General features: G+C 41.1%; 1 protein-coding gene across 2 annotated transcripts in view; it reads right to left on the reverse strand.

Moving 5' to 3' along the window:
- Positions 1-4,912: 4,912 nt before the first annotated feature.
- Positions 4,913-26,541, reverse strand: part of nup214 (nucleoporin 214) — a 125,079-nt gene continuing 103,450 nt past the window's right edge. Inside the window, exons 32-36 of one of the 2 annotated variants that reach the window (XM_063073643.1) lie at positions 21,854-21,997; positions 21,482-21,653; positions 14,381-14,523; positions 12,544-12,574; positions 4,913-5,705 (exon numbers count right to left, since the gene is read on the reverse strand). In XM_063073643.1, the coding sequence (XP_062929713.1) occupies positions 5,669-5,705; positions 12,544-12,574; positions 14,381-14,523; positions 21,482-21,653; positions 21,854-21,997 (527 nt within the window). In that variant the 3' untranslated portion in view covers positions 4,913-5,668. The remainder of the gene's footprint in view (positions 5,706-12,543; positions 12,575-14,380; positions 14,524-21,481; positions 21,654-21,853; positions 21,998-26,541) is intronic. The other variant, XM_063073644.1, reaches the window with a different exon arrangement.

Here is a 26,541-nt window from a genome sequence, read left to right on the forward strand (position 1 = left end):
AAGTTAAATCTTTACTCCGGCCTGGACACATGACATGACTCTATTTTTTTGAAAAAAGTAATGTTCCTTGTACACTTAATACACACAAATAAGAGAAAATCTGCAGATGCCGGAAATCAAACTAAAACACACAAAATCTTGGAGGAACTCAGCAGGCTAGGCAGCATCTATGGAAAAGAGTAAACCGTTAATGTTTCAGGTAGAGACTCTTCATCAAGACTGGGAAAAAAAGCTGAGGTCAGTAAAGAAGGTAGGGGGAGGGGAGGAAGAAGTATAAGGTAGTAGGTGACAGGTGAAACCCAGAGGGAGGAGGGTGAAGAGCTAGGAAGTTGATTGGTGAAAGAGTTAAAGAGAGGGAGAAGGGGGAATCTGGTAGGAGAGGACAGAAGTCCATGGAAGAAAGGGAAGGGGGAGGAGCACCAGTGGGAGGTGATGGGCAGGTGAGGAGATATGGAGAGAGAGGAAAAAGGGACTGGGGAATGGTGGGGGGGGGGGGCGCAAATACCGGAAGCTCAAGAAATTGGTGTTCATGCCATCAGGTTGGAGGCTACACAGATGGAATGTAAGATCCTGCTTTTTCTGGCGCATGGGCTCGGTGAAGCTGTCTCCCAATCTACATCGGGTCCCACCAATGTACAGCAATCCACACTGGGAGCACTGCACATAGTATATGACCCCAATAGACTCACAGATGAAGTATCGCCTCACCTGGAAGGACTGTTTGGGGCCCTGAATGGTAGAGAGGGAGGTGTAGGGGCAGGTGTAGCACTTGTACCTCTTGCAAGGATAAGTACCAGGAGGGAGATCAGTGGGGAGGGATGAATGGACAAGAGTCACATAGGGAGTTGGGGGGGGTGAAGAGGAGGGAAACGTGTGCTTGATGTTGGGATCAGCGGAACGTGGGGGAGGGAAAGATTGTACATTTTATTGGCACATTAAAAACATCAAATGCGTTTAAATTGTTGTCTAAGACTGTCATTGAAAAGATTTATGAATAAGCAGCCTAAAACTCAGTCAAAAGCTTTAAAAATAACATTGCTGGAAACACTTAGCAGGTCAGGCAAAATCTGTGTTATAAGGCAAAGCGTTATCATTTCAGATCAAAGACCCTTAATCAGAACTAAATGCGGTTTGGATTAAGGGCCCCTGACTTGAAAAGTGCTGTGGACCCAGCCCAATACATCATAGGCACCCCTTCCTTTCATTGGTATTATCGACAGGAGATGCAACTTTAAGGCTGAAACATCCATCAAAGATACCTACCATCCAGGCCACTTTCTCACAGCTACCATCAGGTAGGAGTTATAGAAGCCTAAATTCCCACACCAGTAGCTTCAAAAACCTACTTCCCTTCAATCATTTGATTCTTGAACCAAGCAGCACAACACTAATCATTACAGTTTAGCAATACTATGATCAATTTATGTGCTTTAAAAAAATCTAATTGTTTTTTTGTAAAAATTGTGTATACTTTGTTTTGCAAGTGACTATTGCTTATCCGATGTTGTATGCCTATTGCAAGTTTTTCTTTATTGCACCTGTGCAGACACGTACTTGTGCATTAATAAACTTGACTTAGGTTTTCAACTATTCACCCCCCCCCCAGAGATGCTGCCCGATCTGCTGAGTATTTCAAGCACCTTTTGTACGGAACACACACAAAATGCTGGAGGAACTCCAGCAAGCCAGGTGGCATCTATGGAAAATGAGTAAATAGTTAACATTTCCATCCTGATGAAGGGTCTCAGCCTGAAACATCTACTGTTTACTCCTTTCCATTGATGCTGTCTGACCTGCTGAGTTCCTCCAGCGTTTTGTGTGTGCTGCTTTGGATTTCCAGTGTCTGCAGATTTTCTCATGTTTGGGACCTTCTGTAAGTGTGTCAGATTCCCTGCATCTGCAGTTTTTTGATTTTCAATTAAAAGAGCTACAAGTGTAAAATACTTTACATGACCCCAGTGGTCACAGAAGGGCAGAGGAGAGAATAGGGAGCTTTGGCCTGGATAAGTGAAGCCACAGATAATAATGCAAACAACAGGAATTCTGCAGATGCTGGAAATTCAAGCAACATACATCAAAGTTGCTGGTGAACGCAGCAGGCCAAGCAGCATCTATAGGAAGAGGCGCAGTCGACGTTTCAGGCCGAGACCCTTCGTCACGAAGGGTCTCGGCCTGAAACGTCGACTGCGCCTCTTCCTATAGATGCTGCTTGGCCTGCTGCGTTCACCAGCAACTTTGATGTATGTTCCACAGATAATAATGGCAGTGAGATACAAAAAAGGGGCAGGATTGGAGAACAGGGGTTTGGAAAAGTAACTGATCTGAAAGTGGGATGAAAAGAAAAGTAAATGTGGCCCTTCCATTCTGGACACCTCATCATAGGAAGGATGTGGAAGTTTAGAGAGGGTGCAGAGATTACCAGGAGGAAAGACTGAGTGAGCTATGGCTTTTCTCTTTGGAGTAGAGGATGAGAGGTGACTTGATAGAGGTGCATAAGATGAGGGGCATTGATAGTGTGGACAGCTAGCACCCTTTTCCCAGTGCAGAAATGGCTAATGCAAGAGGGCATAGTCTTAAGGTAATCGGTGGTAGGGGAGTGTTAGAGAGCTTTTACACAGAGTGGTGGGTGCATGGAATGTGCTGCTGGGGTGGTGGTAGAGGCAGAAGCAGTAGAGACATTTAAACAACTCTTAGACAGGCTCATGGATGAAAACAAAATGGTGGATTATGTGGAAAGGAAGGGAGAGATTGATCTTGGAGTAGGTTAAAGGTTGGCACATCATGCGCTGAAGGGCCTGTATGTACCGTACTATTCTACGTTCTGCTCGATCAGAAACAAATGCAAATTAGTGAGCATGCAAAAGTGATGGACAAATGGAAGTCAACCAGGTTGTGACACAGGCCGAGTTGTAAATGAGCTGACATTGACCAAAAAAATACATTGCTGGCCAGGATAATGTTGAAATGATAAATTAAACAGTATATTCTCTGCACAAGTAAGACTTAAGAAAAGATTCTTAATTTTATTGGTCTTTAGAAAGGGACAAGATACAAAAGACACATGTTGATGGATATTGCTGCAATAGATTTCCAGTAGCTGCAGATATCTAACCATAATAAATGAAAGGCAGTCACTCTGTCAGCAAATACTCAATATGTTGCATTGTTTAAGTTAAAATCTGCACTGCTACTGTTTAAATTTTAGTTTCAAACAATTAGAGTGTTTCATGAAGGAAAAGTGACTTTAACATTGCGGCTGGTGAAAAGATAGTTACTTGCAATTTTAAATTATATATAATGGAAACATCTCCTAGTTTAGACTGTGGATTCTCTGACCATCTAAAGATTTACCCTTTTAAATAAAAATGTGAGAGTCAATTGATTACAATGACTTCGTATTTAAAAAGAAAAGTGATTCCTGCCCTCCATCAAGACTTGTTTAGGAATAGTTTCTGCTAACAGGTGGCAAGTTGAGGCAATTATCAATGCATCATTGGATGCCATCTCTCCCTTCTAGGAGGATAAAAGGATGGTAACCCCACAGTACTTGTGCTGGCATATTAAACAAGCTATCCAATTAATTCTCTACCATGTCCTATCCTCATAGCCTTACTATTTTCCCATTTCAAATAGTTCTTCAATTTTCTTCTAAAGATTACTTCCATTAAGACTTCCCTCAAACTCCATTCTAAAAATGATTGCCTACTTCAAAGGCCCTTATTCCTGACAGAGATCTTCAGTCTTTGGCTAGTAGAGTCACGTATACTGCCCTCAGCAGCCTTCTCTGTGTTGTAATTGCCCCAAAGTGTTTCGGGATCATTGACCACCTGGTTCATGAACTTGGACAGCACAATCTGATATGATAAAGCAGCATGATAAACTGCAGAAGGAGCAGCTTCTAATAATTCTGGTTAATCAAACCCCACTGCTTTACAAAAATTCTCAGAAAGGCTGATACGTCTTTGCATCAATGTTGTGATTGTTTTCCGGTCAGCCTGCTTTATTCTCACTATTTTTTTCTGGCAACTTTCCAGATACAGTGGTAACAAGAATGTGGGAGTCTTCACAATGGGACAACAAAGTATGGCTCCATCACACACGAGGGAAGCATTGTATGGCTCCACAATTCTACACAGGAACATTGCACGAGGGAACGATCACGATTCCACAGCAGGGGCTCAAATATCAAAATGGGAATCCTTTACTTGGGCAACACCACAGTGACATAATACTTCTAGTGTACAAAACAGTGAAGAATTGTTGCATAGCCAGCTCCACTGGAACATTCCTACCTGTCAGCCTTGAATGTGAGTAGCATTGCAATGCTCTACCACATTTTGTTGAAGGGCTTAACCTTCAGATGAGCAATCAACTAAACATGAAAAAACATTTTCAAAGACTCGCATCACTGCAGAGTAATCGAGTATTGAAAATAGGATTTATATTGTAGATAAAACAAAAATAGAAAATGCTGAAAATACCAAGCAGGTCTTGCTGCATCTATGCAAACAGAAACTGAGCCAACGTTTCAGGTCAGAGACCTTTGTCAGAAGTGAAAAGACGACAGAGGGCTTGTCTCTGACAAGGTAAAACTGGGGATAAGCTGTAAACCAGGGTACTTGGTCAATGAGCGAATAGAAGCAGTTGGAGGGTGAGAACTTAAGAATAAAGGAGATAGAGCAGAAGTATACACAAAGAAGGTCAGACTAGGCATATCCTCCACTCACAGAGATAAAAGCAAACTGAGCTAATATTACTATTGGTGTCTGATACAGACTAAGAAAGTACTTTGAGGAACAGCACCTCACTGCAGCCTTCACCCAAGTTAATTTATTCTTTTTAATTCTGATGAAGGGTCTCTGACCTGAAACATTGACTCTATGTTTCTCTTCCCACAGATGCAGTCTGGCCTGTTAAGTACTTACAGCACCAGTTTTTTTTTAAGCTTTCTAGCATCAGCAGTTTGCTTTGATCTTCATTTACATTGCAACTATGAAGCAATTCAGAATATCATGGGATTGCAGGAAACATTAAACCACGGGATTTCAAATATATCTTTTGCTCTTGAACATAATTGTGCATCACTTCTAACTTTACCACATTGTCCCTAGGGTCTTGCACATGATTTTAAAACTTAGTCTTTACAAAAATTCAAATTCTTCTTGTTATCGATGGAGCAATGCACATTCTGAAATTGAATACTGCAAAATCTTCACAGAGGTGTTAGGAAAAGCAATATATTTGTATATCGTTCTGAGAAAAAAAATGGAACATCGTGACTGTGGAAGACTTAAAAGGATAAAGGGTTAAACTTTCAGCAGCATCTCATCAACAAAAATGGGAAGTTAGGCCAAAATTAAAAAGAATTTTATTTGACAAAATACAGTATTTTTTATGACACCATGTGACATTGATTCCCCCCGCATGATTTCCTCAGGATATGACTTCGCCCTGTACTGCACAGTAACCTGTGAGTTCAAAGGTTTGCATTTTTATTCACTGTAAATCGCACCAATTATGGTACCTCCTGTCATACCAAATACCATTTCTTCATGTATATTTATATACATTATACAAGTATAAATGTTATATATAAATGTATACTTATATATGCATTATATATAACATAATATATTTTTTAATTATTCAAAGCAAAGTTGCATTGAATTCAGCCCCTCCATCCACTTGTGAATGACTGACTGGACCTGCAAAAGAGAAAAAGTATTGAGGAAAAATTAAACAAAGTCATTCATAATATCAGAGGTCAATGTGAAACCCAACAACCAACTCTAATTAATTACACCTTCGAGCAGCAGTGATATTTTAATGGGTGAAAATAATTACTTTATCAAAATGTGGTCTGCTTTTACATCACTAAAGGCATTTTTCAAACTCTCAACTCAATTGCCTAATGTTTATTTCTTACTTCTTCTTCATTAATATGTAATACCTCAGTTAGTAGTAAAATAAGATAGCTGCTTTTCTGTGGAACAGACAAAATTTAAGATTTTATGGAAGTATTCAAATTTATATGGATTGTTGATAGAGGGAAGGGGGTAGGAGAAGAGAGGGCAAGGCAAAAGAATTTCCACAAGATTAGGGAAATTTATTTCAAAAATCACTATATTGGTTTCTGGTGTACTCTCTGTTGCTCCACCACCAACCCCCCAAAATATTGCACAAACCAGCTGAAAGTGAAAGGCAACATAAACCATCAAGTCCACTGAGAAAACACTGCTGCTTTAAGCAAATGTATACAAAGGCAGCCCAACATTCGGTCAAGCAGTCTCTTGTCAGAGGCAATGAAAACTGGTCAATGAAGAGAGTGGGGATTGGGTGGAAGTGGGGAAGGAAAATGTAGTCCCCTTTTAAAATAACACTATTAACACTAAGAAATTCCTATTCAACCATCTCAAAGTGATCACTAGCAGTTAATCACAATTAGTCAAAAGATTTTGTCCCACCCCTGAGATAAGCACCCAAACAGTACATAAAGCGTGGTATATTGTCAGTAACATTAGATTATGCCAATTACATTTTTATCTGAGGTGAATGGTCACATGAATGGCTCCAAGGTGCTACTTCTCTGTCATCTCCAATGTTTAGAATGAACAAAGTATATTTAATTGGCTATGATGAACTTTGGAAAGAAAAGCACTGTAGAAATATCCTCCCCCACCCCCATCCCCCCTGGCGGCATGTCCCTTCTCACCAGTGGCAACAGCAGGAGTTCAGTGCATGTCCCCCACCACCCATCTGAAACAGCATATAAACATGGCTACTATTTCCTCTGCTTGATTCAGGGGTTTCTTCAGCCAACCTCAAACCTCAGCTCCCGAAGTCAGCTGCCTCAACAAAGCCCAGAGATTAGAATTTGTATCACTCTTTAGATCCTGCAGTTTTGGGGAACACAAACCCATTTCTGATCACACTTATGGGTGTCCCAACTTTGAAGAATGGAAAATATAACATTGAAACGCCAGTTCAGTAACCAGTAACTACGAGTATGTGTTGCAATAACATTTTAAACTTTGTTTGAGGACATGCATTCAGTTCTTAGACCACTTCCTTTTTTAAGAAGCTAACTCACTTTGAGAAAATATTAGAGGAAACAAGAGTTAGCACTTTCATTTGACAGCCAGAATAGGCTGTAAATTTATACAATTATACCAGTGCTGAAGAAGAATGTGATAGCCTGCCTCAGTGAGTATCATCCAACTGCACTTGCATCCATCCACTGTAATGAAGTGCTTTGAGAGGCTTGTGATGAGACACATCAACTCCTGCCTGAAAAGTGACTCGGATCCACTCCAATTTGCTGACCGTCACAACAGGTTAACAACAGATGACATTTCACTGGCTCTCCACTTAACCCTGGAACATCTGGACAGCGAACGTGCATACATCAGGATGTTCTTCATCGACTACAGTTCGGTATTCAACACTATCATTCCCTCAAAACTAATCAATACGCTTTAAGACCGTGGCCTCAATACCTCCTTGTGTAATTGGATCCTGGACTCCCTCATTTGCAGAGCCCAGTCAGTTCAGACTGGCAACAACATCACCTGCACAATCTGCATCAGCACAGGTGCACCACAAGGCTGTGTGCTTAGCCCCTGATCTACTCGCTTTATACTTAAGACTGTGAGGCTAAGCACAGCTCCAGTACTATATTTATGCTTGCTGACGACACCACTGTCGTTGGCTGAATCAAAGGTGGTGACGAATCAACATATAGGAAGGACAGTGAAAATCCAGCTGAGTGGTGCCACAACAACCACCTCTTTACTGGAGCTGATTATTGACTTAAGGAGGGGGAAACTAGAGGTCCAAGTACCAGTCCTCATTGGGGGATCAGTGGTGGTGAGGGTCAGCAACTTCAAATATATCCGGTGATCTCATTCCAGAGAATCTGTTCTAGGTCAAGCACATAAATGCCATTACAAAGAAAGCATGGCAGTACTCTACTTCCTTAGAAGTTTGCAAAGATTCGGCATGACATCTAAAACTTTGATAGATGTGTGGTAGAGAGTATACTGACTCATGGCATCACCGACTGGTGTGGAAACTACAATGCCCCTAAAATGGAAAAGCCTGCAAAAAATAGTGGATACGGCCCAGTCCATCACGGGTAAAGCCCTTCCCACTACTGAGCTCATCTTCATGGAGTGCTGTCAAAGGAAAGCAGCATCCAAGTCATGCTCACTTCTCGCTGCTGCCATCAGGAAGGAGGTACAGGAGCCTCAGGACCCACACCACCAGGTTCAGGAATAGTTACTACCCGTCAACCATCAGGCTCTTGTACCAGAGGGGGTAACTTCACTTGCTCCATCACTGAGTGGTTCCCAGAACCTATGGACTCACTTTCAAGGACTATCATCTCATATACTTGATATTTATTGCTTATTTATTATTATTATTATTCCTTTTGTACTTGCAGTTTGTCTTTTGCACATTAGTTGTTTGTCCCGTTACCTGCAGCCTTTCATTGATTCTATTGTTTCTTAGATTTACTGCGTATGTCCGCAAGAAAATGAATCTCAAAGTTGTATATGGTAATATATCTGTGTACTTTGATAATAAATTTACTTTAAACTTTCAACAATTCTATGATTTTTGCCTCTCCTGGTCTGCTTCTGAAATTCTTCACTGGAACAAGGCCACAGTGGATTTGTGTACTGTATCTTAGTTTTGATATTCCAAAGTGGGTTTCTACCACTTTCAAAAAGTGACAGTATTACAGTTTTCATAGTATCCAAGATAAAGTGGGAAGTTGTTACTATAAAAAATATTGTTCAGTTGAATTGGGTAATTCTGAATGGAGCAGTTTCTGTTACATAATGTGTGTGTATATATATATATATATATATATATATAAATAAAAAAAGGGATCTGAGGCTCATTTTCTGACGAATGCTTGTCTTTGTTTCATATTATTTTACATAAATCCAATTTTATCTACAAGGTGTACTTGCCAAAGCAAATTGTCAATTTTGTCTCAATCTATCACTATCAATGAAGACTGCACAAGGTGTTCTATTCACCATTAAAAAAAACCCAAAGCAGGAGGTCAATATTCGATGAAGCATATTTTGATGATACAGATTTAGAGTATGTGCCCATTTGCAGGGGATTGCAAAGATTTAAAAAAAAATCCAGTAAGGAATCTAAGAAAAATACCTCTATACAGAGTGATTGAAATGTGGACCCCATTGACACCTGGTAAAGTTGAAGATTGAATGGAAGTGAGATAAATGTATAAGAGAGAAAGCAACTCAATATCTTGATAATGCATATAAGAAGCCTATGCATACAGAGCATAAACACCATCCTTGCTGAATGAGGCTAAATGGGCTGTTTCTGTGTTTGGGACATTGTAGTATTACATGATTTTCAATTAAGGTTTAGTGCACCAAGCATTCAATCCGAGACTTAGACATCATTATTATTATATTTAAGATGCACATTTGAATTGATGATGATCGAATTGGAAGTATATAAAGATTATCACTGAGACAATTCTCCGGAGAAAGCACAACAACCACTTAGTTTATATTATTTGATTTGCATATTTTTTTCTTTGGTCTGCAGAGTTACTTATGATTGAAGCACCTCCTCTAGTTTTCTGCTGAGATCTTCCACTAGAAATGGGCGAGGTGGACTCAGGGGTATCAGTTCTTTTTGGGTATTTGGGCAACAGTGATTGGCCAGCATTTATTACCTATCCTGATTTCCGTGGGAAAGTGCTGATGAGGACCCTTCTATAACCACTGCTGTAACTTTTGGTGAAGGTATTTCTACAGTGCTGCTGGACAGGGAGCTCCAGTACTTAAACATAGTAATGATGATTGACCCAAGTCTCAATGATGTACAATTTGGAGAAGAATGTGTCACCATGTATCTGCTGCCTTCATCCTCTGGGTGGCAGAGGCTGCAGATTTATCAGATGTTGTAGTAGCGCAGGCAAATAACTTTATACACAAGGCACACTGCAACCACTGTATGTGAACATGGAGAGTGTGGTTGATAGGTGTCAATCAATCAATCAAGCAGCTGAATAGCATTCTCAAGCTTCTTCAGAGGTGCTGGCGCTCAATCGCAGGCAATTAAAGAGTATTCCACCAGACTCTTTGTGCTTTGTAAATTGTAGGGAAGAACTTTGGTGACAGGAGATGAGGCGCTTGTCACAGGATACCCAGCCTCTGACTTGGTTCACCTTATTTTTCAGAACAGATTTCCATAAATTCAATTTAAATGAGCCCAAGGCAGCAAAAATTCAGTGGCTAAATAAAGCATGATTAGATAAATCAAAATAAAATGGACATACCCTGACAAACCTGACTGTCCAGATAAGCCCATTGTCTCCGCCTGCTCCTATCCCACTGAACTCCATTCTATCCCCCTTGGTTCAGTCCTTTCCCACCTACATCTGCGACACTTCACATGCTCTTGATCTCCTAAACAACTTTCAATTCTCTGGGCCTGACAACCGCATTTTCACCATGAATAACCAATCCCAATACACTTCTATCCCCCATCAAGAAGGCTTTAAAGCTCTCTGCTTCTTTCTCAACAAAAGACCCAACCAGTTCCCCTCCATCACCACCTTCCTCCATCCAGCAGAACTGGTCCTCGCCCTCAACAACTTCTCCTTTTGCCCTTCCACTTTCTCCAAACTTGAGGGGTTGTCACGGGCCTCAGCTGGACTTGACTTTTTTGTCGGGTACGCGGAACAGTCCATATTCAGGCCTTCCTAGGAAACGCTCTCCAACATTTTCTGCACTACCTTGACAACTGCATTGGCACTGCTTCATGCACCCATGCTGAGCTTGTCAATTTCATTCACTTTGCCTTCAACTTCCACCCTGCCCTTAAATTCATTCGGTCCATTTCTGACACTTGTCTCCCCTTTCTCAAACTTTGTCTCCAGCTCTGGAGACAAACTGTCTACCAACATCTTTTATAAACCAACTGATTCCTATGGCTATCATAACCATACCTCTTCCCACCCTGAAACATCTTCTGTTTATTCATTTGAGTTCCTCCAGCATTTTATGTGTGCTGCTCTGGATTTCCAGCATCTCTTGTGTTTATGATTAGAAAAACATCCCATCAGAGGACCAGCGCACTGTACACCACAGGTTTGCAATCTGAAAGCTGCAGTGTAGGAAACACAGCGAAAATTGGATTTTGACTGTTCCTGATGTAAAGGGACAATTGCTCAGAATTTAAATCATAGAACCAAGCTCTTTGATCCAAATGGTCTATCCAAGGGCATATACTGGAGAAGAGTTCTCTCCAACCTCAGTCTGAGGAGAGTTAAATGGGCAGAATAAAGTCACCAGTTACAATATAATGGAATTATTGAACTTTATAATTACAGAATCATGATGAGAGATAACATAACGATTTCACTAAAATGAGAAGTAATCATTGAATTATAATCTGAGAGCAGATGATTGTGAAAAGTTGAGGGTTATTGCTTAATTTGCACTATAAAACAGTTGTTTTAGCCCTGTGTGTTGGTTTCAACATAGATAAGACTGATGACTTAGTTAGTTGGTTAGGGTCAAATGCACTAGCCTGCAGTCAAGCACATGTTCATCATGGCTCACACCATGGCAATAAATAGATCGGAATTAAGAACCAAGTTATAAAGACAAATTACAGATTTAAGAATTTGCACTGTTCAACAATGTATCGATCTGAAGTCTGTTACAATAATGTTTAAATTACAAGTAAATTATTAGTGGGTCTTTCCTGGAAATGACCTAACCACTTAGCAGCCAAACCAACTAAACAAATGTTAAATCTATTTGAAATAGATGTGTGATATTTTACTTCACAACTACGCTACTTCAAAGGATAGTGACAAATATTGATCGATAATGTAGCACTTGTATAATGTATTGAAAGCAAAATGTAAGTATCCATCATTGTTTGAATTATCTGTCATCTCAGAAAAACCACAGTCATGTAGACAAAGAGTGGGAGAATTCTACTGAAAGAAAAAAGATTAACTTATTATTTATACTCTGAAAATTTGGTCTGCACAAGAGAAAAATCATACTCAACTCTCAACTCATGCGAACAAAATCACACTCCACATTAACCAAATAACAATGGTTATTCACCCTATGTTTTGAAAAGAAGATCCAATTTATTCAGTTGCTTCCTTATTCCTACGCTAAGCCTCCAGAAATTCAAGAACAAGAAAATGATATTAATTTGTTAAGTCTTTAGCCTTCCATCTCCTAACAGTTGTATAATAAAGTATGTTCCTCCACAGATTAATTCTTTATTGAATTTAGAAACAAGATATCAAAACAGAACAATTCTCTTAAAGCAGAAACAGAAAATAACAGATACACAGTTTAAAACAAGTTAAAACATCTGTAATGTAAAACTGGGAAACATGTCTTTTAGCCCGTAAAGGCTTGGTCACATTTTTTGTAGCTTCAGCTTGTTCAGCAGGCAAGGGTTAATACGATTCCAGGTTCTGGTATCAGTTAGAAATGAACTTTCAGCCTCATTACTTACTGATTTGTGGATCCAAAACCACTTCCAAACCCTGCAAATAATGAAAGAACATTCAAAAAATTAGTTTTGCTGTGAACAGATTTATCCCAACACTCATATAAAAGGAAGAAGACTTTGTATTTCGGGAGTACTTTTCACAATATTAGGACGACTGCAACAATTCAAGTTTGCTGGGAAAGTTATCAGAATATTTTTAAAAATGAATTGCTTCATACATCCATTCAATTTGTTATTGGCTAGTCTCCTTAACACCATGCTGTGTCCCATCCCACATACCTTGAAATCCCTGATGTCAAAAACCTTATGAATCTTTATCCTGACTATACTCAGTAGCTAAACGTGGTTAGCTCTTCGCAGCAGATTCACAATCCTGTAAATTAAGACTTTTTTCCCCCTATCTTTGTAACTCTTCCTTAAAAGGGGATTGAAACAACCTTTGAATAACTGTAAGGCAGAAGGGAAAAAGATTACTGATGAACAAGGAGGTAAAAGGACTCAAGGGATAAAAGTGCAAGGTTAGAAATATAACCAGATAAGGCATGATCTTTTTGAATGGCAGACACAGTCAGTGTCCTTCTGCTGTTCCAAATCCAAATGTGCCTGCCCCAAATTCTTATCCTTAGATAATGAACTAAACTATCTCAACTAACCAAAAACTCTGGAATTCTCTCCTTAACCTACCTTTAAGATGCTTGTTATATAGTTTCTCAATCACCAAGGCGTCGTTCATCCTCCCTCACATCACAGTGTCATATTTTCTTTGATACTGTTCACTATCTAGGGATATGCTATTGTTCTAGTGATAGTTAATATTTCATACTGAATATTGACCTGCGAATCAATAATCACTTTCTGGGACTGAACAGGTTAAGGAACAAGCAAACTGGAAGATGCTGTATTAAGTTCAAAAACTCCAAAAAGTGCTCATTCTGTAATTCTTTTTAAACCTGCAGCATACCAAAGAACCGAACTTTCACTCAGTCAAGTACAGAACAGCCAGCTGTCATGGTGCATGTGGGTACCAATGACATGGGAGGGATGGGGAGGCAAATAAAACTGAATGAGGTCCTACAAGCTGAATTTAGAGAGATAAAGGTAATCTCAGGATTGCTATCTGTGTCACATCCTTGTCAGAGTAGGAACAGCAGAATAGTTAGGATGAATATATGGCTTGAGCAGTGGTGCAGGAGGGACACAATGATTAATTAAATCTAAAAGGACAATGAGAGCAAGGGCACTTCATCTGAATGCCCATAGCGGCCATTACAGAAATATGACTACAGGGTGGAAATGACGCAATTAAACATCTCAGGGTATTGGGTTAAAGCACACTTATGTGTATGGGACAGTTCTGGTCTCGATATTACAGAGAGGATAAAGAAAGAGCAAGAAGAACTTACAAAGTTAAGAGCAGAAATGAGTGAGTAAAATCCATCAGCAAATATTGAACGGGCTGGTTCCAGGAAATTAATTGAAGACTGGCCTCAAAGGAGGTTTTAAAATTATGAAAAGATTGTAGGGTAGTTATTTCCAAATCCAGGAGGTACAACTGTAAAAAGCCACCAATAAGCCCATCGAAAACTTCTGATCCAGCCTGTAGTGCAAATGCTAAACTTGCAGAAATCTGAGGCAAACAGTACAAACGTCTTTAGTAGCAAGATAGATTAACAACTGAGAAAGAGATGAGGAGAAAATATGCAGAGAGCATTACATTAAAGAGGGGTAGAAACTAAAAAGCAGCAAAAGCCAACTGGACAGACAGGTCTGTTGTGCCGTAAAATGCTGAAACACAAAACTATTCACATCGAACTTCGGCTGAAAGCATGGCAGTTCTTACCGCCTCCACTAGATCCAAAGCCTGAAAAGCTTGTTCCTTGTGTGCCAAATGCTGATCCCTGTTGTGATACAGATCCAAATGTTGCCGCACTGGATTGATTTGCTAGGCTTCCAAAGGTCTGTGCACTGGGATTGTTTGCAAAACTGTGTTAAATAAAATAACAATTCTTAGAAATTATTTATAATTGAAGTATAATTGAACTTTCAATATAGAGTCCTAAAGCAACATGGCAAATAATCCTTCATATGTAACTGTTTCTCTTTCCGTACATGCACCTGCTGAGCTTTTCCAACATTTTCTTTGCCATTTATGCCATGTGATCTTAATATCTAATTATTAGGATGTTAACCTCACTGGCAAAGCCTGCGATTATTTCTGAGCTCAAGGTACTCAACAGGCAGTGCTGGCCTTGCTCTTGACTTACTCATGTTGATTTGGTAAAGGCTCACCAACAATGGTATTCACTGCTGAATTCCAGGATTCTGCCCCAGTAAAGATGAAATATTCTTGTCCATGTAGGTTAAAATAAATACTACGGAGAAAAATAGTAAATACACAGATAGAAACCAATGAATCAGCAAGCCATTTGCAGCAACACACATGAAAGTTGCTGGTGAACGCAGCAGGCCAGGCAGCATCTGTAGGAAGAGGTGCAGTCGACGTTTCAGGCCGAGACCCTTCGTCAGGACTAACTGAAGGAAGAGTGAGTAAGGGATTTGAAAGTTGGAGGGGGAGGGGGAGATCCAAAATGATAGGAGAAGACAGGAGGGGGAGAGACGGAGCCAAGAGCTGGGCAGGTGATTGGCAAAAGGGATACGAGAGGATCATGGGACAGGAGGTTCGGGAAGAAAGACAAGGGGGGGGGCGGGACCCAGAGGATGGGCAAGAGGTATATTCAGAGGGACAGAGGGAGAAAAAGGAGAGTAAGAGAAAGAATGTGTGTATAAAAATAAGTAACAGATGGGGTACGAGGGGGAGGTGGGGCATTAGCGGAAGTTAGAGAAGTCGACGTTCATGCCATCAGGTTGGAGGCTACCCAGACGGAATATAAGGTGTTGTTCCTCCAACCTGATCCATCCTCTGGGTCCCGCCCCCCCCTCCTTGTCTTTCTTCCCGGACCTCCTGTCCCATGATCCTCTCGTATCCCTTTTGCCTATCACCTGTCCAGCTCTTGGCTCCATCTCTCCCCCTCCTGTCTTCTCCTATCATTTTGGATCTCCCCCTCCCCCTCCAACTTTCAAATCCCTGACTCACTCTTCCTTCAGTTAGTCCTGACGAAGGGTCTCGGCCTGAAACGTCGACTGCACCTCTTCCTAGAGATGCTGCCTGGCCTGCTGCGTTCACCAGCAACTTTGATGCGTGTTGCTTGAATTTCCAGCATCTGCAGAATTCCTGTTGTTTGCGTTTTTAAAGCCATTTGCAGGGCTATTTGGAGGTTGCACTACTGCTGTGCCATTCTTCAAAGTCTTCTATCCTTCTGGGTGGAGGTTAGTGGGGGACTTATGGAAGGGATTTGCCTCCTTAGCCTTTGAGATACTGGGACGTGGACTCGCTGAAAAGAACATCTCACACACTCAGATGAACACCTCTCACGAAATGTGAATTCAGCTCAAAACGGCACTCAGGAAGACCATAAGTCAAAGGAGCAGAATTAGGCCATTTACTCCATCAAGTCTGCTCCACCATTCAATCATGGCTGATCCTCCCCCCCCCCCCCACCCCTCAGCCCCACGCCCTGGCCTTCTCCTTGTAACCTTTGATGACATGCCCTATCTGCTTTAAATACTGTACACTCAATGACCTGGCCTCCACAGCTGCCTGTGATAACAATTTCCACATATTCTCTGGCTAAAGAAATTTCTCCACATCTCCGTTTTAAAAGGACGCCCCTCTATCCTGAGGTTTTGCCCTCTCGTCCAAGACTCCCCCACCATGGGAAACATCCTTTCCACATCTTACTCCATCCAGGTCTTTCAACATTCAAAAGGTTTCAATAAGATCCCCCCCCTTCTAAATTCCAGCGAGTATAGACCCGTCATCAAATGTTCCTCATATGATAACCCTTTCATTCACAGAATCATCACTGTGAACCTCCTCTGAACCCTCTCCAATGCCAGCGCATCTTTTCTTAGATAAGGAGCCCAAAACTGTTCACAATACTCAAGGTGAGACCTCACCAGTACCTTATAAAGCCTCAGCATCACATCCCTGCTCTTGTATTCTAGACCTCTTGAAATGAATGCTAACATTGCATTTGTCTTCCTCACCTCTGACTCTACCTGCAAGTTAACTTTTAGCGTTAACTCCCAAGTCCCTTTATATCTCAGATTTTTGGATTTTCTCCCCGTTTAGAAAACAGTCTGCACATTTATTTCTACTACCAAACCGCATGACCATGCATTTTCCAACATTGTATTTCATTTGCCACTTTTTTGCCCAATCTCCTAATCTGTCTAAATCCTTCTGCAGCCTTCCAGTTTCCTCAACACTACATGCCCACCACCTTTCTTCAAGTCACCTGCAAAATTGGTAACAAAGCAATCATCTAAATCATTGATATACAGAATAAAAAGAAACGATCCCAACACTGACCACTGCGGAACACCACTAGTTACTGCTAGCCAACCTAAAAGGATAGTTTTATTCCCACTCGCTACCTCCTACCAATCAGCCAGTGCTCTAACCATGCCAGTAACTTTCCTGTAATACCTTGGGCTCTTAATTTGGTAAGCAACCTCATGTATGGCACCTTGTCAAAGGCCTTCTGGAAATCCAAATATACAACATCCGCCACATCTCCTTTATCAATCCTACTTGTAATCCCCTCAAAGAGTTCAACGGATTTGCCAGGCAAGATCTTCCCCCAAGGAAACCATGCTGACTTTGTCCTATCTTGTCCTGCATCACCAAGTCATCCATAACCTCCTCTTTAACAACTGACTCCAACATCTTCCCAACCACTGAGGTCTATAATTTCCTTTCTGCTGCCTTCCTCCTTTTTTAAAGAGTGGAATGAAATTTGCAATTTTCCAGTCCTCCCCGGTACCATGCCAGAGTCCAATGATTTTTGAAAGATCATTACTAATGCCTCCACAATCTCTACCACTATCTCTTTCAGAACCTTAGGGTGTAGTTCATCTGTTCTGGGCGACTTACATATTAAGCATTCAGATTTCTGCAAAGCATGTTCTCTCCTGCACAAAGCCTTGCTGATTATCTATGTTTTTCCAGAAGTGAGTGGATACTATCCCTAAGGCTCTTTCCAATTTCCTTACCATTGATGGAAGTGTCATGGCCATAACTTCCTGGTTTGTCTCTATTGTCTTTCTAAACAGAGGAATAATGTTTGTTATTCTCCAGTCCTCTGAGACTTTGCCTGTGGCTTAATGGGATACAGGGATTTCTGTCAAAGCTTCCGCAATCTCCATTCTTGCGTCTCTCAATTATTGTAGTCTTTGACATCAATGCAGGAGTTCTTTAGAGCAGAATCCTTGACCCAGCTATCTTCAGCAGTCTCAATGACCTTGCCTCTACATATTGGTCCAGAAATCAGAATGTTGGCTATATCTGTAGTTGTGTGGAGTTCTGGTGACTGTATTACAGGAAGTGTGTGGAGGCTCTGGAAAAGATGTAGAGGAGGTTCACAGGATGTTACCTTGATTTGAGAATTCTGGTTGCAAGGAGAGGTTGGACAAACTTGGGTCATTTTCTCTGGAGCATCAGAGGCTAAGAAGTGACCTGATAGTAGCGTGTAAAATACTGACAGACATGGATAGAGTAGAAAAAGTGTATTTTTCCCCAGGGTGCCAATGTCAAATACTAGAGGGCAAAGCCTTAAAGTGAGAGGGGTAAAAATTAAAGGAGAATTATGAGGCAAGATTTATTTGACACCAAGAATGGCTGATGCCAGACAAAGTGGAAGCAGATATAATAGCAATACTTAAGAAGAAATCACATTGGCGCATGATCAGGCAGAGATTGTTTGTACAGGCAGATGGGATTAGCTTATATGGATATCATGGTCATCAGTCATCTTTCTACGAGTTATGTCAAATGTTGCCTTGACATCAGGGCAATCTCTCTTAACTCTAGATTTATGTATATGTATATGCTTGGAGCATGGACATAACCAGATCAGAATAGGAGGAACTCAACTAAGCAGTAAAAGGAAAATTACTGAATAAATCAGAGCTTTCATCACTTCTGATGGTAAGCAGTCAAAGCCTAGGGACATGCTGAAGGCAAGGACATAATTGGTCAACTGTCCACTTTGTTGAGGAGTTACTGGTAGTGCAACTGTGATAAATATATTTAATACAAGATGTAGTCCAAATACTATAGTTGAGATGTTATGAAGGATCTTAGCCTTTGTAACAGTGAGGAATGGGTTTGCTGGAAAGGAGGAAACAAACTGTGACTGCTTCACTGCAGCTATGGTGTGCAGGTAGTGGAGGGAATGAATGCTTACGATGCCGAACGGAGTACCAGTTAACTAATCATCTTCCTCCTTGAATATGACAACATTGTTTGGTGTTAGAACTGCACTCATACAAGTGAGCAGATTGCAATTCTATTATGATCTTGGCATAGATTGCAGATAGAGGAACATCATTTGCCCCAGAATACTAGGCCACCAGTGTGGTGCTGTGATCGCAGTATTGATGTGATGGGCTCTGTTATGTTTCTGCTCAATGATGCACCCAAAATGTTAAAGGTGAGGAAGCCAGCTATGATAGGACCATTGAATGTCAAAGACAACTTGCCTGGCAGTTTCTGGCCACAAGTACTCCATCCTATTATCAGTCAATTATTCAATGCAAGCAGGGACCGTGTCATTTGCTGATGAGTTGCAAACAGAATTAAACATAGTGAAGTCATCAGCAAATACCCCCGCTTGACATTGATAAAGCAGCCAAAGATATTGGGCCCAGGAATCTGCCCAAGCTTCACCTGCAATGATCCCTTTGGTCACAGATGATTCACTTCCAAAACAAAAAAACACTTGCCTTTGTACTGTTTGTAGTTCCAGCTGTCAGTTCAAGTTCAAGTTTAATTGTTATTCAGCCATACATGAATACATCAACACGACACAGTGTTACTCCAGGGCCAAGGTACAAAACACAGTACCAACAGTCAAGCACAGCACAGCACATACAAGACAGCAGTAAAACACAGTCACACAAAAAATATTTAGTCCAAGTTTGAGTCCATGAATGTTGCAGCAGTCTGCAGTTAAACACAATACAGCTTGTCTTCTGCCAAGCGAGCACTTGGGGGCAGCACTGACTCCAGCATGGATGCCACGTCACTCAGGTGGAGTACCTGACTTCGATGCCGGTCCACAGGTGACACTGTGGCTTGAGACCTGGTCCTCACTACAACCAAGGCCACACTGCCCCCTAGCTGTTCGCCACTGGACTTACAGCATTCCATATCTATGTCCAACAGGGTCTTGTGATCACAAGAAAAGCGACTAAGATGATCATTCACTGTTCAACTGCACACCTCTGCGCACCGACGCCTCTCTGCCCCAGGCAGTAGCAAGGTCTACATCAAGTCCAGCTACACTGCCAATGACCAGCCCACTGATGGGGTAGACCTGCAGTACTTTTAACTTCTTAATGTCCAGCAGGGTCTTGTGATCATAAATGATACGTTTAAAAAAGACAATAAGACCTTAGGTTGACCCCTGCAGAAGTTGCTGCATTTGAGTGTGCTGCCATCTTACTGGAAGTACATAGATTGGAGTTTTAGAGTGGTTAGTGACCCTTCTTATCAGAGTTCCTTGAAATCATGTTGTCAAGTGCTGCCTTGACATCAAGTCATACTTGCCTCTCCTCTGGAACTTAAGCTCTTTGGTTATAGTTGGACTAATGCAGCCATAAGGTTTGAAGCAGAACGGTCCTGGTAAGATGGAATTGAGCATTGGTTTGCTTGACAGTACAGCCAGGAATACGTGGGCACCACAGTAGCACAGTGGTTAGCATAACAATATTACAGTTGGAGCTTGGAGTTCAATTCTGTCACTGTCTGTAAGGAGTCTTTGTACATCCTCCCCGTGGAATTTCCCTGGGTGTTCCGGTTTCCTCCCACAGTCCAAAGACATACCAGGTATGTTAACTGGTCATTGTAAATTGTCTTATGATTAGGTTAGGGTTAACTGGGGATTGCTGGGGTGGCATGGCTCAAAGGGCTGGAAGGGTCTACTCCGCCCTGTACTGCGAGATAAACAAACAAATAACACTATCCACTTTTCTGATTGGGTAGTAATTATAGCAAGATTCGCTCAGTTTTTTGTAACTGAGACAATTTTCCACCTGTCAGATGGATGTCAATGTTGAAACAATATTGGAAAAGCTTAGCTAAGTGTGGCTGGGATGTTGTCTGGTCCCACAGTCTTCATCCAATTCTCTCAGTTGTTTCTTGACAGCATATGGAGTCAACTAAATCACTTGAAGACTGATTTCTGTGGTGTGAACAATTGTAGAGGAAGCAGTGATGCACATCCCACTTTTGCATTACTGAGTTGCCATGTCATAGAACAGTCCCACCAGTCCCATTCCCCTTTCTTATTATCTTCCACATACCGAAAAACTCCCCAAAGCTAGTTCTTGTCTAAGGAAGAATTTAATCACAGTCTTAAAATTTTCAACTTATCACCTTAAACAGCATTTTTCATTGTGGAGGGAGGGAATGGATGTGTGTACAGGGCCCCAGATTTCCAGCACCTCACACCTGACTACCCAGCTCTAATTTTAAGGCAATCTTCTTAACCTTCAACATTTTAATTCAATCTCTTTATTAATCTGTACTAACCTAGTGCACACAATCTGACTAGTGAAGCAAGATAAACTGCAAAACTGAATGTAGGGATTATACTTTACAAAGCTAATTTTGTTGTATATTAAACCGAGCTTCCCTTCAGATCAGGAGAATCTTGCAAATAACGTCAATTGTAGGTTATTCAAATAAAATATACATTTCTCTTCAATTCTACTCATGTCATGAAATTTTCATATAGAACAATGATTGCATATTATACACAACATCATTCAGAAATCAGATCCTCCCACCCCAACACCAAATATATCTGAAGCTTACCCAAACCCTCCAGCACTGGCAGCTGCTGTTCCTTCACCGAACACCTTGCCTCCTGAGGAACCCATAGGAGATGAAAAAGCTGGTGACCCACCAAATGCTGGTGATCCACCGAAAGTTGGGGCACCCCCGAAGGCCGGAGAACTGCCAAACACTGGCGCAGCACCAAAACTACCTAAGCAGAAAAGTGAGACGTTGTGATGGAAGAAATATACATATTTGATCACTCAATTACCAAAAATTGAGAACATTTAAAGATAAGCTTAAATATGCCATTTAAGCTTCATCATCACCTTCCCCAAATCACAGCCTCCTCTCCCATCAAAGCCCTTTTTAGGAAATACCACCATGCCTCAAAAGACCTGTATTCATCACCTGCAGGTTTTGGTGGAGTGGAAAAGGAGCCAAATCCTTGGGATGCAACACTAGAGCCAGCACTGAATGAGCCTGGAGACTTCTGGTCTGCTCCAAAAGTGCCAAAAGCCTTAGCACCGCTGTTCCCGAACAGACTGGATGCATCTGTAAGGAAAAGGCACTTCAGCATAGCTACAAGTCAAAACCACTTGGCATTACTCTCTCATTTTAGGTCCCATCATATATCTTGTTTGATTGATATAAGGAGATCTGATTATCAGTTGATTATTTAAGAGTCAGGATTATTCTGTCAGTTCTGTGCCCTATTTAATTGCTGAATGATAGGCAAGTTCTCACAGCAAATTTTTTCCACAAAGAGAATGAGATCTTACTGGATTACTTGGTTGATTTTACTAGGTGAACACCTTATACTACTACAAAGAGTTCTATTGCAATGCTTTTTAACCTCTAGTTTCATGCCTTGTCTCAAAGTTGATGCATCTATCACACAATACTGCATTAAAGAGGCAGGCCAGGATATGCGCTTGCAGGATTGAGACCAAAATATTAACTGATCCAGATCCTTCCCCTCTACAACTTACAGTTCCATCAGGCAAATTACCGTACATGTTAACTTTGCTCCCCCCTCCCTGCTATCTGACCTGCTGAGTATTTCCAGTATCTTGTTTTTATTTCAGAATACCAACATAAGCAACTTTCAATTACAGAGGGTAATAGATAGACTACACGAGCGGACAAAGATATGGCAAATGTAGTACGATCTTGTATTTTGTTCCTTTCAAGTCACAAATTTTTGAACTTTTCCTTGAAGGATAGTGGAGACAGCCTTTCAATATTTAAAAACAGAGGTAGGTAGATTCTAGATAAGGAGGGAATGAAAGGTTGCCAGGATAAGTGAGAATGCAGAGTTGAGATTACACTCAGATCAGTCATAATAATATTGAACGGTGGCTAAAAGAGCCTGCTGACCTTCTCCTGTTCCCAATTGTTTGCATGGCAATTTTAATAAATTTTACATTAACTGTCACTTTTGGTCCAATTAAGTATCCCCAGTCTTCACTGCTTACTAAATAAAGCACACTAAAATACACATGGGTAGCCAATGTGGAAAACAGCCCAGCCGCATTCCGTTAAATTTGGCAGATTATTACCTGATCAGCAGCCGCTCAATTGTTTGCAAAGTGGTAGAAGGTGTCATTGACAGCATTTATCAAATGGCACTTAAACTCCACAGCAATATCCAGTTTAGGGTTTGCAACAACCGCTCAGCTCTAGAACTCATCACAGTCCTGATCCAAATCCCAAATGTGAGGTGAGAATGTTAGATCAAGGGGCCCCGCTAAAGCCGTATTTATTTATTGGCATGCACCGCAGAGTAGGGCATTCTGGCCCTTCGAGTTGCGCCACCCAGCAATACCCCAATTTAATCCTAGCTTATCACAGGACATTTACAATAACTAGTTAACCTACCAACTGGTACATCTTTGGAAAGTGGGAGGTGACCTAAACACCTGGAAGAAGCCCACATGGTCATGGGGAGAACGTACAAACTCCTTACAGGCAGTGGGCAGGAATTGAACCAGGGTCGCTGGTACTAAAAAGTGTTGTGCTACACTACCGTGCAGCCTTAATGGAGTCCCACCTTATCCAAAGGATGATGTTGCAGATACTGGAGGGCGGAAGATGCTCAGGGCATTGCCCTCGAACCAACCATTTTCAACTGCTTCATCAGGGATGCTCTTTCCACAAGAGTGAAAGTGGGAATGTTGCACCATGCTCAACTTTGTTTGCAATTTTTTTTTAGAAAATGATGTGAAAGTAGAGAAGAAATAAAGCAGAAATAGATCGCTTATGCCTGCTCTGTTTTTCAATAGGAAAATGCTGATGCTAGGCCTCAGAGCCACTCTCAAGCATCAATAGCAAATCCAAAAATGCATTTCATTTTAAAATCCGTTTTGAACAAACCGAGTGTCCACAAGCCTCCTAGGCAGAGAATTCCAAAAATTCATGACCTACTATGCAAAATTAAATTCTCATCTCTGTCACGGATAGATAGCATTATGTTTTTAAGACTGGCGTCTGCTAGGGGAAACATTAATCTCATATCTAACCTGTCAAGGCTGTAATAATTTTATGCATTTCAATGAGATCATATCACTATTTTCTAAATGCCACTAAACTAAGAAACCTTCAGGAACAGTGATCATGACACATTTTATGTAAAAATCTGAGAGTGATTGAGTCCAGTTGAAACCGAGGTCTTTAAATATGAATAAAGCACACTAGGAAGGCATGGAGGACTGAGATAGAAACATAGAAAACCTACAGCACAATACAGGCACTTTGGCCCACAATGCTGTGTCGAACACGCACTTACTTTAGAAATTACCTAGGGTTACCCATAGTCCTCTATTTTCCTAAGATGCCTTTTTCTAGCCAGGAGTCTCTTAAAAGCTCCTATTGTATCCACCTCCACCACCATCGTCAGCAGCCCATTCCACGCACTCACCACTCTCTACATAAAAAAACTTAACCACTGACATCCCCTCTGTACCTACTTTCAAGCACCTTAAAGCTGTGCCCTCTCGTGTTAGCCAGTTCAGCCCTGGGAAAAAGCCTCTGACTATCCACGCAATCAATGCCCCTCATCATCTTGTACACCTCTATCAGGTCACCTCTCATCCTCCATCGCTTCAAGGAGAAAAGGCCAAGTTCACTCAACCTATTCTCATAAGGCATGCTCCCCAATCTAGGCAACATCCTTATAAATCTTCTCTGCACCTTCTCTACAGTTTCCACATCCTTCCTGTAGGGGGGTTACCATAACTGAGCACAGTACTTCAAGTGGGGTCTGACCAGGGTCCTATACAGCTGCAACATTACCTCTCAGCTCTTGAACTCAAGATGGCCATGCATATTGGGAAATTACCTTAAGGATATGACAATAAATAAGAGACCAACTTCTTAAAAATTAAAATACAGCTTATGTGTAATATAAAGTTAAAAGAGTAGCATACCCACAGCTACCTATCATTAGATCAAATGAAAAAGTTTATATTGCCAAAAGCTTCTATAGTCAACCTTGAAATTTGATAGGCAGAAAGTCTGACGTAGCAGTATTTCAGTGGAGAAAAGGAAATTACAGTTGTATGAGAGAGGAGTTAGCCAAAGTAAATTGGAAGGAGATGCTGGCAGAGATGACAGCAAAGTAGCAATGGTGTGAGTTTCTGGGAAAAATGAGTATGATGCAGGATAAAAAAACAAAAACAAAGAAATACTCAAATGGCAAAATAGTACAACCGTGGCTGACAAGGGAAGTCAAAGCTAATATAAAAGCAAAAGAGAGGACACACAACAAAGCAAAAATTAGCAGGAAGATAGAGGACTGGGAAACTTTTATAAACCTACAGTGAGCAACTAAAAGAATCATTTGGAGGGAAAAGATGAAATACGAAAGCAAGCTAGCAACAACATCAAAGTTGATAGTAAAAGCTTTTTCAAGTATATATATATTAAAAAAAAAGAGAAATCAGAATGAATATAGGACCATTAGAAAATGAGGCCTGAGTAATAATAACTGGGGACAAGGAGATGGCAGATGAACTAAACAGGTATTTTGCATCAGTCTTCACTCTGGAAGACACTAGCAGTATGCCAGATATTGGAGGGTGTGAGGAAAGAGAAGTGAGTGTAGTTACTATTACAAGGGAGAAGGTGCTCAAAAAGATAAAAGACCCAAGGTACATAAGTCACCCAGACCAGATGAACTGCACTCTAGGGTTCTGAAAGAGGTAGTGGTAGAGATTGTAGAGGCATTAATATATTTCAAAAATCATTGGACTCTGGTATGGTGCCAAAGGACTGGAAAATTGCAAATGTCACTTCACTTTTTAAGAAAGGTGGCAAGCAGCAGAAAGGAAATTATAGACCAGTTAGCCTGATCTCAGTGGTTGGGAAGATGTTGGGTTCAATTGTTAAGGAGGAGGTTATTAGATTAGATTCAACTTTATTGTCATTGTGTCGAGTACAGATACAAAGCCAATGAAGTGCATTTAGCATCTGACCAGAAATGCAAAGAATAGTATTATTTACAAAATAACTGTGAATAAAATAAGTGCTACAGCACACAAATATAAAAGTACTGAGACAGTACAATACGGATGCAATACTGCTTAGTGCTGTGATGAGAAGTTCAGCAGTGTCACAGCCTCAGGGAAGAAGCTCTTCCTGTGCCTGCTGGTGTGGGAGCGGAGGCTCCTATAGCGCCTACCAGATGGGAGGAGAGTAAAACGTCCATGGTTAGGGTGAGATGCATCCCTGATAATGCTTTTCGCCCTGCCCAGGCAGCGTTTATGGTAGATGATCTCAATGGTGGGCAACTGGGTGCCGATAATCCGCTAGGCAGTTTTCATCACACGCTGGAGTGCTTTGAGGTCCGATACGTACGATGGAGTACTTGGTAGGACAAAGTCAGCACTGTTTCCTTAAGAGAAAATATTGCCTGACAAACCTGTTGGAATTCTTTGAGGAAATTACAAATAGGATAGATAAAAGGGGATACAGAGGATGTTGTATATTTGGACTTTCAGAAGCCCTTTGACAAAGTGTCACACATGAGGCTGCTTACTAAACTAAGAGCCCAAGTATTACAGGCAAGTTACTGGCATGGTTAGAGCATTGGCAGATTG

This window comes from Mobula hypostoma, chromosome 21, assembly GCF_963921235.1.
Source record: "Mobula hypostoma chromosome 21, sMobHyp1.1, whole genome shotgun sequence".
NCBI classification, from domain to species: domain Eukaryota; kingdom Metazoa; phylum Chordata; class Chondrichthyes; order Myliobatiformes; family Myliobatidae; genus Mobula; species Mobula hypostoma.